We start from the raw sequence: 13,290 nt of genomic DNA, 5'->3' as shown, positions 1-13,290 counted from the left end.
AACATGATGCAATTTAGATATGAGAGTATGTATACTGTGCACTATGTAAATATTTGTGTATCAAAAGTTTTGATATATAATGGGAGTAGTTGTATTTTTTTACATTCTCTATGTATTTGAAATATTATTTGAAATTGAGGCACAAGTATTTACATATATACACCAACAATAATTTTCTTTTATTTTTCTCAAAGATAGGAGTACTTTAGAAAAAATATTAAAAAGAAAAATACAGAAAGAGGAAATATCTAAACGAATCTAATGGTGTTAATAAAATGAAAACTTATTAAAGTGTGAAATTCATTTGTGAGTTAATAAATTCTTTAATTGACAAAGTATATAGGTATTTCTATCTTTGATACGGATGTTTGAGGAATTGCCTATGAAAATGGAAATTTGTATAAATATCTATTTAATATATAATTAACTGCTATTAAATATAAAATTAATTATATATTATATTTATTAGAAATAACTTTATTCTTTTACTGTAAAGATATTTATGTTTCCTACTATGTATATTATTACTTTTCATTGTTTTGTTTTAATATTTCTATTTCTTTTGAATTCTTCATTTCAACTTTGTTTTCGAAAAAGTTTGATTAGAAAAATGATCGAGTACACCTGCACGAGTATTATTTCAAATGCATTTTATTTTATTTCATAGTTATTTCCATGTATTTGATCACTTTTGAAATAACATTATTTGAAATATTGTTTCAGTTGATAATTGGTTGAAGTATTGTTTGAAATGATCGATCGAATTGTGTTAAATTAAATTAAATTTTTGTACATAGATACATATATCGATTATTGTGAACACTAAGGGCAGTATTACTGATATCGAACAGAAAAAATGTTATGACATAATTTATTGAAAAGTTTAAGTTCAATTAAAGGGTCAATATATACGATTCCACACGACCTCGATTAGTACCAGATTACACTTGTTTTGCTCATACGACGATATGAAACTCTCTATAAGAAATTTTTCGTCTCTATTAGTTTTCGAGTTACATGGAAAAATAGCTTTCCGGTGTGAATGCTGAACGGTAGTTTCACATTTTCTACATGCACATAGACCACGAAAAATACGTATAAAATATTTTCCAATGTACTGCACCTCTACAAAGTTTCAAAAGTATAACATGTCACGCTCGGATGATGTCACTTGTCAGTTTAACAGTAACATTTTTACTACAAAACGTGTTAATAATTTGAATTTACAGAAACTGTTAGAGAATAGTATCAACTATTCCTTTCATCTCATATAATAATAAAACACCAACTATCCGAACACCAATTATTCGATTTTAAAAAATCCATATAACTGATTTTACGAATGAATTATTTATTTATATACAAATTTATATTTTGTATTCAATAATATTTACATTTTGGGACGTAACTTTTCTGTTTCAAGTGTCTCATTTGAGCATCTCATCTGAGTTTAACGTATACGTTTCAGATTACATTTATACCATCTGCTAAAATTGGTAAAAGGAAAAAAGTGTTGCTGAAATTAGAAGATACATTAAATATTAATGAACACCTAAAAAACGGTGGAAGTATGTTTGAAAACTGTTTAATTTTTGGTTTATTCATGATATAATCATTTTGGTTCCTTTAAACCGATAATTTAAAAAATTGTTCGTTTAATTAGTTAACTGCGTTTGACGAGTATACGCGTCATCTTAAAGCTCAAAATAATACTAATTCTTTGAATGATGAGTTATTTATTTTTTCAGATAAACAAATAATTCTTCTTTGTTTTGCTTTGGTTTTTCATTGAAATGTATTTTAAAAACTAAATTCCATGGTTAACAGGATAAATGGATTTGTCTTCCAATTAGTTCGGATAATCGACGTTCTACTGTATATCATAACAGTGAAATTTTTCTGCGAACAAATTAATAAATAAAGGTAAATCGTTAATTGTACTCACTCTCGGTGAAAGTGTATGTCGCTTTGAAACCTCGAAAATGGCGGGACGACGTGATACCGTTGAATTCCAAGGAAAGCTGTGGTCCGCTGCTCATGACAGGTCGTGACGGCATTCCTCCGCAGAACGAATCTATTTTCTCCTTCTTGTCGTATATGTGCACGTATGCTATTAACGAGTCCACATCGTTGCACCTGAAATTATAGAAAATCGAGCGGCCATTAATGACAATACCAATTTGTTATGTTTTATTCAATGGTCTACAAAGTGGTCACGCTTGATCTCGGTAATCCGATTAACGTTTAGTTGCTATTGTTTCAATGAATGCACATAACTATGCAAAGTGTTAACCACAATAACGGTCATATCTTTGTGCCATTTACAATTAGCGGAATTAGAGGCATTCTCACGTGAAAATATTTTGTTTTGATCTCATTTCTGGTATAATCATCCACCAAGTACTTGTAAATTCGTAATTAAATAACTTATAAAATTAATTATGTAACGTATGACCTAAAAAACAGACTTGTAAGATTTTAATTACATTAGATTTAATTATAGCATAATATCGATTATGGAAGTGTAAATACTTATCGTTATTACAAAACGGTGGATGTTTATGCAAATAAATATTTTTGTAACAAAAATGTAAAAGATGTAGGAATTGAATAGAAATTTGTTATATCATGTGTATATAGCAAAATTATATTGTTTATCTTGCATATTTTGTGAATTGCATATGTTTTGCATAAGTGTATATTTCTTGCGTACATGCATAGATTTTGCATATTTCTATGTTCACTTGATAATTTGTCAATTTGTCAGTACTGACATACTATATATTCTATTAATCTACAATAAGATATAAAATAAAGCAACAGTATGATGTATATTATTGAAAGGCAGCAATGCATATTACAATTTTGTATGAACCATGTCTATAAACGTCAAACTTACACTCACAAAACTATTCGTCCATCTATCACACTCAAAATACATACGTGTAGAGGAAAATAGGAACATATGCATGTAGAATTTAAGTAAAAAATATTAAAATTAATTTTTATTAATACAAAATAATATAATGTTTTTTAAAGACCGTAATTGATGTACATTTCGAAAAATTAAAAGGAAAATATAAAACAACAATGGTAGAAGTTACTTCCGTATACAAAATTTTGTATTTTTTGAAAAATGAATCGTATGGTCCAAAAGTAATTAAAACTAATAAAAACGAATTAAATTATTGTTGTATACAACTAATATGAAACATGAAACTAACATTTAGTAGTATACCCCTTAGATATAATTATAACTTCTAAATTCTTAAGCATTGACTACATAATTTTCTACGATATTTATACGATCTTAATCATAAAAATTAATTATAAAAAAGTAATTTTATGATTTCTTTAAATGTCTTACTATTTCATGCGACACCTAAACATTTTAGTGATTAATAATATTTAACATCTCATGATAATGTATATAATGTCAACGAAAAGTTTTGGACCATTTATCCCTTTTCCAAAAAATACAACACAATATAGCAAAATATTATATACTGAAGTAACTTTTACCTTTGCTATTTTATATTTTTCTTTTAACGGTATGTTTTGAAAACTATATATGATATCTGTAAATAATACAGTAAACGTGAGATAATATGGACAAAAGAATTAATAGATTAAAAATTGAATATTTCAAAATGTAATTAAATATTCAAAATCGTGTGAATTAATTGCATATTTATAGGTTGATACAAACTTTTAATCGGTCTCTGATTTTCTTTCAATAGTATATGAACTTCATTAATATATGAAATGCAATTACATTTATTATCTTTTTCTTTAATACACCGTGTTACATACTCTTTTAAATTCAAGTAATATGTCATGCAAGTGCAGCAATATAATATTAAGAACCGTGTAATTTACAAAACTTTCTCTTGCAACTTTGCCTAACGGAAAATTAATAGAGTTCGTGTCGATAAGTATTGGCCTCAGACTGCTCATTAATAAACTTCCGGGTAGATAAATGTTACCATAATTAAAGTATACTCTCTCGAACGTACTATGTTTAATTTAAAAGATTTGATGTCACTATTAATTATCCCTTAAAAGCAACGTCAATTTATTCAAAACGCGTTGATGTTATCATTGTACTGTTTATAGCAAAGCGTAGAAAAATGGTTATTAAGAGTACCTTTAATAGTAATATCAAGACAAAATTCACAGAGATTCTTTAAAAGTTATGTATTAAAACAATGAATAAAATGTTTCAATTGCAATAACAAAATTCTGAATACTGAAGTTATTGAAGTTTTACATATTACTTCAATTACATTGTATTTTTATCACAAATTGTCAAACAATTTTATTATAGAGTAATAATAAATTAAACCTTAGCACCCGACAATATTTCTTGTTATAAATATTCATTATTTTTGTATGAAATCGATGATATTATCTGCAACTAACACAAAGAATAATCTTGCATAAGTTAAGGGACAGAATTTAATATTGAATTTTAAATATATATTGCTATAAGAATATTGTTAATAGTTTTATAATAAGCGTCAACGTTATGCTTATAATTCGTTTATTTATAGTCAGCAGAGCTCCAAATTCTAATTGGGATTTGGTGTCCCAGTAGCGTATGGTAAACTCACGTATATATCGAATTCGAATACATTGGATCCGTAATGGGGTTTAGTACTTGCGGGTGGGGTCGCTTGAAATTAGGGCCATGTACTAGTATCCCAAATTGCATACTTGCATACTGCACGTGGTATATAGAACAGTAGTATGTATTATATTTATTGATTCCGAAAATTAAAAATTTTCTTGGGTCTCGTTTCATACTATTTTTCCTTTATAGCAGCTTTCATAACTTATGTTGCATGTTAAAATCGAAGTATATTGAAGTTCTAATTTAATTATTTATTATAGGTATATAAATATGTGTTAGAAAAGTATAGCACTTATATATAATATATACATACATATCGACGTATATTTTGTTGTTCTGGGTAACGATTTTGTTATTATTGGTTTTGTTTGTTTTGTCCTTCGTGTTAATAGTCCTGTTGTAATAAGATTTGTATTCTATTTAATAAATAAAGAAGTGTCATTATTTAATAAACCCAACAATATGTTTGAACCTTGTTAAAGTATTAAATAGTTGAAAGTTTTCTGAATTGTTTCACTTAGTCATCACGACTGCTTTATAAATTACAGTGATTCAAGTTTTAATAGATTTTAATCGAGTAACCGAATTTATTTCTATCGTACTGTTCTATTTATTTCTTCGAGTTGGGCTTTATGACGGGTATTTTTATAATATATGTCTGCTTAGTTTTATAATACTATATTTCAGAAAGTATTTGATGTATACATGTTGTATACAATAATCATTTATTAAATTGTAAAATCCAAGTTCATTACAGTTTTATTAAAGTATCTTCCAATTTTCGAGCAAATGACAACGAACTTTTATATAAAAATATTCTGAAAGTGATATAGAGTATATATAAATTATTTATATTACATTATTATGTGTTGTATTTGGTTATATTTTAAGTTAAGTCTTCGCACTCGAAGGGCGGCGATTCACAGTTGCCGTTTGGTTTGATATAGCAGAATTACAAAATTCAATATTTAATATCATATGTTACATATTATAATCAGATATAAAATATTGAAATAAAATAGTTCGATCCGTTGTTTTGTACATCATTTGTAAGTAATAGGACCAATAGTTTAATTAATACTCCATTAGAAAATAATGAATACATGCAGCGAAGAAACTTTTGAGTAGAAAGGGTTAATACATATTTCAAACATTTTCAAATATTTTGCGTACGCGCGCGCGCGTGTGTGCGTGTGTGTGTGTGTGTGTGAGTGTGTATAAAATATTAAATAACTATCTACTGAAATCTATGTTCATTCCACAAAGACTAAATAAATTGTTATTTAGTTGGAAACAAAAGAAATGTATAGAGAATATATAAAAAATGTTAAGTCTGATAATAGATACTTTACTAACAGCTCAATTGCTTTCTTGGAAATATGGTAGACATTTTATAAAGTAATATATATATATATATAATATAGAATAATTACTGTTGATTGTATTGTAGTTTCTTAAATGCATACATTATTTTGTTAAATTTAGACTGTTTAAATTCATTTAACGTACTTGTTTAATATAGGAACTACCAGAATTTAGAATATTATTTCTTTTCTCACATGAAAACATCGGCAACTTTGATATGAATTTTTTCGACTACCTGCGTTACATTTTATAAGATCTGACAAATGTTAGAACAATGATAATATGTTGTTGTTTTAAAAATATAACATAAACAATATTATTTTTACTTTTTTGTAATTACGGTTGTGAATTGAAAAAGTTGTAGCTGCAATGCGTAACATCTTTCTTTTAAAATTGTTATACAATGAAATAAAGGAAATCCAATAAAACACGATATTCTGATTTTTTCCAATAATTACTCTCTCATTAAGTAGAGATCTGTAATTTGACACAAAATGCTCTTGGCAAGCTACCGGATGATACACCACCTGTTCGATTTGGATCAAGGGCATTTTTGAGTATATCTGGCTATACCCATTTCAACTACATTGAAAAGACCTTTCCATTAAGGTGATTAATCGATACCTCACTTATATTCGTCGTAATTTATGTTTCGTGATTCCGAATCATGTTTGCGTATCCTTCGGATTTCGAGGGAAGTTAGCGACACAAATTCACACACAATTAGAACTCTGTCGAGTAGAGCTACCATACAGAGTTTAATTAATAAAGTTCGACCTTTTCTGATCCACTGGATGCAGTCGACATATGCTGCGAAACTTTTGATTTTGAGGAGAAATACGGTGGCCGCATTCACGCGAAAGCAAGCGTAAAGCGACATAATATTTTAAAATGCTCTGCCGAGAGATAGTACGGAAATTACTTTTTGATATATAGAAGAAACAAGTTCGTGGTGTTTTTCCATCGATTTTGTTCATATAGGGCAACGACGCCTAATATGGGACAGTTCCTAATATGGAACACCACAGTATTTCGGAAAATAAATAGCTTATTGTGTCAGTTACCATATGTGATACTTCATTAGTAACAGAAAACAACCATATTAATAGTTGGACATTAATTAAGAATTTGTCATCGAATGGGAAGCGTCATTATTGTGTTTAGTAGTACGTTAAATTTTCCGAAAGACGAGTTAAATAGTCAAATTTCTTAATATGGTTTAGGCAAAAAATTTTATTTTTCCATAATTTACCATTGAACATGTTTGTTTTTCACTATTCAAAAGCAGTTTGCTACAAATTAATTTTTTTTAGAATAGATATTATTTTTTACCAGAATACGTAGGTTTCTAATATAGAATGCATTCTTTGTTAATGTTACATATTATTATCTTGCATTTTTATTTTATGGTGGGAACCACAAAATGATAATAACGGTAAAAAGTATGTCCAATGCATTGTGTTCACGAAGAATATTGTGGTCTCCATGAGTTATTTATGTATCAAATGTATAAAAGAAAAAAATTAACATAATATAAGTTCAAAATACTGGAAAGTTCGTTTATTTATCCTTTTTAACTGCATAAATATTAATTTCTCGTGATAAAAATGAGTTTTGTTTACAAATTATCTAGGTGTTCCAAATTAGGGGCCATTTTTTCAAATCGTGGTTTTTGACTGTATTTACATTTTTTATCATGATTTGAAGATACTTTAACACTACTGTAAGTTTTGAATTCCTATCGATCAATGTATAAATGCTTATTAGTTTCTTTTTTTTTATGCAGGATTCATTGAAAAAATGCCTATCTCTCGTTTTGGCTAGTTTTTCAAATCAGATGTTCCACATTAGGTGACGTTATCCTACATCCACAATCTTGTATATATATTTATTGCACAGTGTTTCCTGTACTTATGTTAGTACAAAATTTACTGTTCAAATTGTAATACAGAAAGAAAAAACCAAAATTGAAATAAAACATTAAATATATATAAAACATGTACTGTACTTAATAATAGGTTTACAAAACGCGTCAATTTGGCATATATTGAATTTTATGTACAGTATTTGTTAATGTTCATATTAATTTTGATTGATGCAGCTTCACGAATACGTATCTGAATTGTCTACATTTGAATTTTTAATTTCCAAAATCCAAATGAACGAACATCAACTTTTCTATGTACAGTGGAATAAATTGTACAATAAATGTCTGTAAACCTAATGTTAACAGCATATATTTATAATAAATAAACTTAAATATTATTTTCTTGTCTTTAAAAATTTTCGTTAGCATTCGATATGATCAAGAATACTGAAAGAAACTGAAAAAAAGTTTTTTTAAATAAATTTTATTTTTGCATGTAAAATTAAACGGTAAAAATGACCTTTTTTAACTATTCTACTTTTTCCTTACGGCTGATCTTAAATGTCATGAAATAAGATTTGTCCTGATTACATTAATTTTAAAAGTTATATTGGAATGAAATTATTATTCCGAATATAATTTTGTTCTTGTGATTTTGAATTACACGAATTAAAAATTTTTAGACTATACACTAATTATATAATAAGAATCATTACGTAACGCTCAACGGCAATTGAAGAAAAATTGTAAACGGACAAGATGCTAGCAACTATCCAACGAACCAGTATCTAATTATAAGAGAAGTACCTAATTTTTCGTACACCATTCAGAAAATCACATTTGCTGTATATATTTACTCAAGTGCACGGATTATTAACCGAATTGCGTGGAATTCAGCAGCACTGAAGAGGATGCATTTGAAAAAGGAATCTTTTCAATATGAACAGTTTCTCTTGTTCCGAATTAAATCACTAACTAGGCACTTCGCTTTCGACGATATAATGTGAAATTGGAAGAGGACAATGTTCATCTTGATGACGGGAAATGTGCGAATAACAACTACAAGTAAGTGTTATTTATTTTGTTGAAATATAAATTGAATATTAATTTTACGCAAACATAGACATAGAATGAGCATCAACATTTTTTCGTTTCCTAATAAATTATTAACGATAAAGTAGTTGCATCGATCATAATTAAGAAACAAATCATAGGCCAAGGGGTTAACTGTTGATTTGAAAACTTCGTCAGCCCGTTTTTACTGTCAGTACTAATTAATATTAAAATATTAATCGTTATTCATATTGTTATCACATTTTAACACTGTTATTCTGACCCTGTAGTCGAGATATCTCACAACTCATGTCAATGCTATGATACTGTAAATTTGATGTCTTGTATACCAGTTTATTACGAGGTGGTCCGTTATTTTCTCAATGATTTATAAAATAATATAATTCCAGATGGTATTTACTAAAAAAGTGTACTTTTTTCTTATGTTATAACAATAAATATAAAAAGTATGAATATGATACAGGGTAGAAATATGAGATACAAAGGTGTATACAATATCCATGCTTTTAACGACGGTTGTATATCGAGTATTATGATGGTTAAAATATTTTCCTATAGAAAATTCTGTTGATTTTTATCGTTTATTTAACGTTTATTTTGTCGCTTATTTATTTATTTCATCATTTATTTATTCCTTCATTTAACTCTTTGAGAATGAGTGTCATCGTATTTACCGTATCAGGTTTACATATCTAGAATCAGCAGTTGTAATCAATGAATTTAATTATGTGAGCAATAAAACATTACTTTATATTTTTCTTATTTTCTAATATTTGAGTTCGATATTTCCGTGAGTTTTCTATGGAACCGACATTTCACGTTTCAAAAAATCTTTATTCATAAAGGTTAAGGAACGTCTGATATTTCTGCTGTCACAGAAAATTCTAATGCATTACTGCAATTTTATTTTACTTTATATTGTTATTTTTAAATAAACAGAAAGAATAAGTTGTGATAACAATAATTTTAGTACCTTAATGAAGATTTGTAATATTTGTGTTTCTGACTATAAAATAATAATATTAAAATAAATTTTATGATTTCATGAATGGCTGCAATAATAATGGGTGAAATAATTAAATACCTAACTTTAATATACTTTCCTCACAAATAACATTGTCTCATATTACTGCCCAATTTCTATTAATCTCATTTTGCAATCATTTAGGAAAAGTAGAAAAATCACTAGTTTATCTGATAATAGGATATCTGATACGCATTTTTTTTTGCTCTATACCTTCATTATATATCAAGATCTACAGCAAAACCGGAAAATAATCAGTAAAATCGTTAAAACATTGATTTATTAATGTGTTTAAATTTTGTTCACGGTTATAATTAACAAAATTTGGAACGGAATTTTATTATACAGTGAACTTAATTCCGTATGTACTATAACCTAACATAAATTTCATTTGCAATCTCAAATCAATAATACAGGTTATGAAATATTTCTTTCACAACATGAAAATAGCAAACTGAATTATGAGATGTCACTAATCCCATCGTGAATAGTTCATCCCATTCAGTGCTCATCACCAATAACGTGTGTGAAGGGAGTATACATACACTCAATGAATTTCACTTAATCACGATATTCGGTATTTCATTATCCTTTTCATCCCGAATGGTACACACAGATGCCACAAATATTTTAAATTAAGCTAGAAGACGCCTAGATAAAGAAAAATTATACCACACGGGAGTCTTTAGTTGTTAACAGCTTAAGTGCTAATAAGATGTCCGTGTATGTGTTTTGGTTGATTAGTGCGCAGACGTAAGTTTTTTTCACAAAATTTATGTTCTCAAGGATACATATTCCAGGGCGAAGGGATTACACTGATCTACTGATAAGCATACTTTTAGACATTCAATAATAGCAGATTAACATTAAAACTATCAGATGGGTCAAAATGACCCATTCCTGATTTCTTCCTTTTGCAATTACTAAACAGAAAAGATGTTTTCCTAAGAAATTATTACAGAAACTAATTTAGCAATACGTAGACTGATTTGTAAATCCATTAAAGGTTCAATAGATGCACTCTTGGCGTTTCTATAAAGGAATTTCAAAGAATTAATTTATCTGCTCGGTAGTTTTAGTATTAATACGTTAATATCGGCTTGTATCACCAATGGTTCACACTTGATGTCACATCACACGGCGTGTACCATCAAAGAGTGTAGTTAAATCACTGGTTCGAAGTAATTGTCCTAAAAATGCATTTTAATTTGGAAAATCAGTAGAAAGACACGTTTCAGCGTGGTACTGATAGCTTTCAGTTACACAATCAAAGAATTGATATAATACAATATTTTTACCTTTCTATGCAATATTCATCTGGCACTATAATATTACATATCTGATAATTTGAAGTTTTAAAAGTAATTATAAGTTAAAGAAAAATGAAACTCTTGCAAAAACAGCTTCATTTCCCCTTAGCCATCAGCATACTCTCCCTCTAAATCTATGCACCAAGTGGTGCGCTCATAAAGCTTCTGAATTTCTCTGTGGAAGCCAGTTGCCGGAATACCGTTCAGCTTTTGCGTTACGTGGGTGTGGATGTTTTCGAGGAAGTCAAAATGACGAGTCTTCAAGTAGGATCTCAACTTGTGAAATAGAAACTATTCTGCAGGTGTTAAATCCGGCTAATAAGGGAAACGGTTGAGAGCTGTACCGCTTTCCTTTTCAAGAAATTCCTAAACGATAGTCGTGCAATGAAAAGAGCATGGCATTCAGCAAGAACCAATTATCTTATTTTATAATTTTTAGCTTGACACGTATAATTCCTCAAGGAATATTTGATAAAATGCAATATAATTGTTCGAAAATCAGATAAAATCAATTTTATTCTACATCTTCATAGTTTGATATTATAAAAACATTAAAAAGCAAGTCTAATATACACAGGTATTGAAAGAATCGGTGAAGTTATAGTATATTAAACGAAACAATCCTGATAGCTCGATAACTCAACCAAAACTTCAAATAAATAATCTTTCTCAAAATTATTTAGAACCTTATGCTACTTACAATCGAAAATTTTTTAAGCCAGGTTCGACAAATATACTTCAAAATTTACATGTGATTTACTAATAAATTTCCGCGAATATTAACTTAACTTTTAGTTATATGTTGGTTTATAAACATTTATGGATATTTTGGAAAGAAGCTCTAATAACGAGCAGAAATTAATAACAAAAAATGTGATCCTTAGTTTCAAATATTGTGTATTTGAGTGATACTACATTTATATATCGAATGGTATACTGTTATTAATTTAACGTATATACATTTATAATCCCAAGTGTTAGTATTTTTTTACTTAAAATATTTGTAAATAAAATACAAGCTGTATTTTAAACTTATAATTCAACGTTAGAAAAATGTGAACATAACAATATTTTTTAGAGGTAAATAGTCAATTAGCTAGATGTAAAAGCTCCTTACCCCTTCATTCATGAAGTGATTTGACGTTCCAATCCATCATTAGATAGATCAATCGAATCGGGATGATTTGATCGTTAAAGGGTGCCGCGTATGGAACCATGATAATCTTTTGCCCTTTATTAAATGGTTAGTGCAGCGTGCAAGGTCCTTTGTTCGACTGCTATGACTCAACGATAATATCGATCGAAAGATAATAACAGTAGATTCACCAATAACAATAGACGAAAGGTCGTCCAAATTTCTCGTCGTTCACTCGTCCAAACAACTCGTTTGTGACCTCTACTAATAGATCAGATATGTCGCGTCATTAAATATCTGTTAAACAACTACCTTTAGGACTGGTAAGTTCCTTAGAATTGTTATTACGAGCTGAAATTCACAAAGTGGTAGACAACACCATATTTATAATTTTCAGTTCACTTTGTTCAGATTTCATTAATAAGTGAGTTTATAAAAGTCAGTTGGTCCTTTCATAAAATCTTATAAATATCAATATTTAACATTGCAACTACCGTCAAAATTATAGATTTTAGTTTTCATATTTTGCAATTATTGATATTTTAAAAGTACTCAATATCCGAAATAATTTTCAAAATAAATAATTTCAGCTAAATAGTATAACGAATGTCTGAACAAATCGTAAAAAACTGTATTGTTACAACCTTTATAAGAATTACATATCAACCATAATAAATGCTCGGTATTTGTAGTGTTAATTAATATTACATGCCTAAGTATCGTTATGTGAGTTCACAACAGAACATTAAAAATGAGCTTGCTAACATTTAATTTTAAATTTACCCATTCCTGAATTTTGATGTTGCAAGTATTCAAATTATAAAAGGTGCGTTCGCGAAAGATTTTTAATTAAATTAGTGCATTTGCACAGATACAAGACTA

At 28.2% G+C, this 13,290-nt stretch overlaps 1 protein-coding gene across 4 annotated transcripts in view; it reads right to left on the bottom strand.

Moving 5' to 3' along the window:
* Sol1 overlaps positions 1 to 13,290 on the bottom strand; it is a 1,346,934-nt gene that overhangs the window by 143,379 nt on the left and 1,190,265 nt on the right. For all 4 annotated transcript variants that reach the window (XR_004234727.2, XR_004234726.2, XR_012999919.1 and 1 more), the window contains exon 10: positions 1,946 to 2,136. Coding sequence is in view for 1 of the 4 variants with exons in the window: in XM_031973633.2 (XP_031829493.1) it covers positions 1,946 to 2,136 (191 nt within the window). In the remaining 3 variants the exon portion in view is untranslated. The remainder of the gene's footprint in view (positions 1 to 1,945; positions 2,137 to 13,290) is intronic.

Source organism: Nomia melanderi, chromosome 13 (assembly GCF_051020985.1).
Source record: "Nomia melanderi isolate GNS246 chromosome 13, iyNomMela1, whole genome shotgun sequence".
Lineage (NCBI taxonomy): Eukaryota > Metazoa > Arthropoda > Insecta > Hymenoptera > Halictidae > Nomia > Nomia melanderi.
This window is presented reverse-complemented; position numbering and strand designations above follow the sequence as displayed.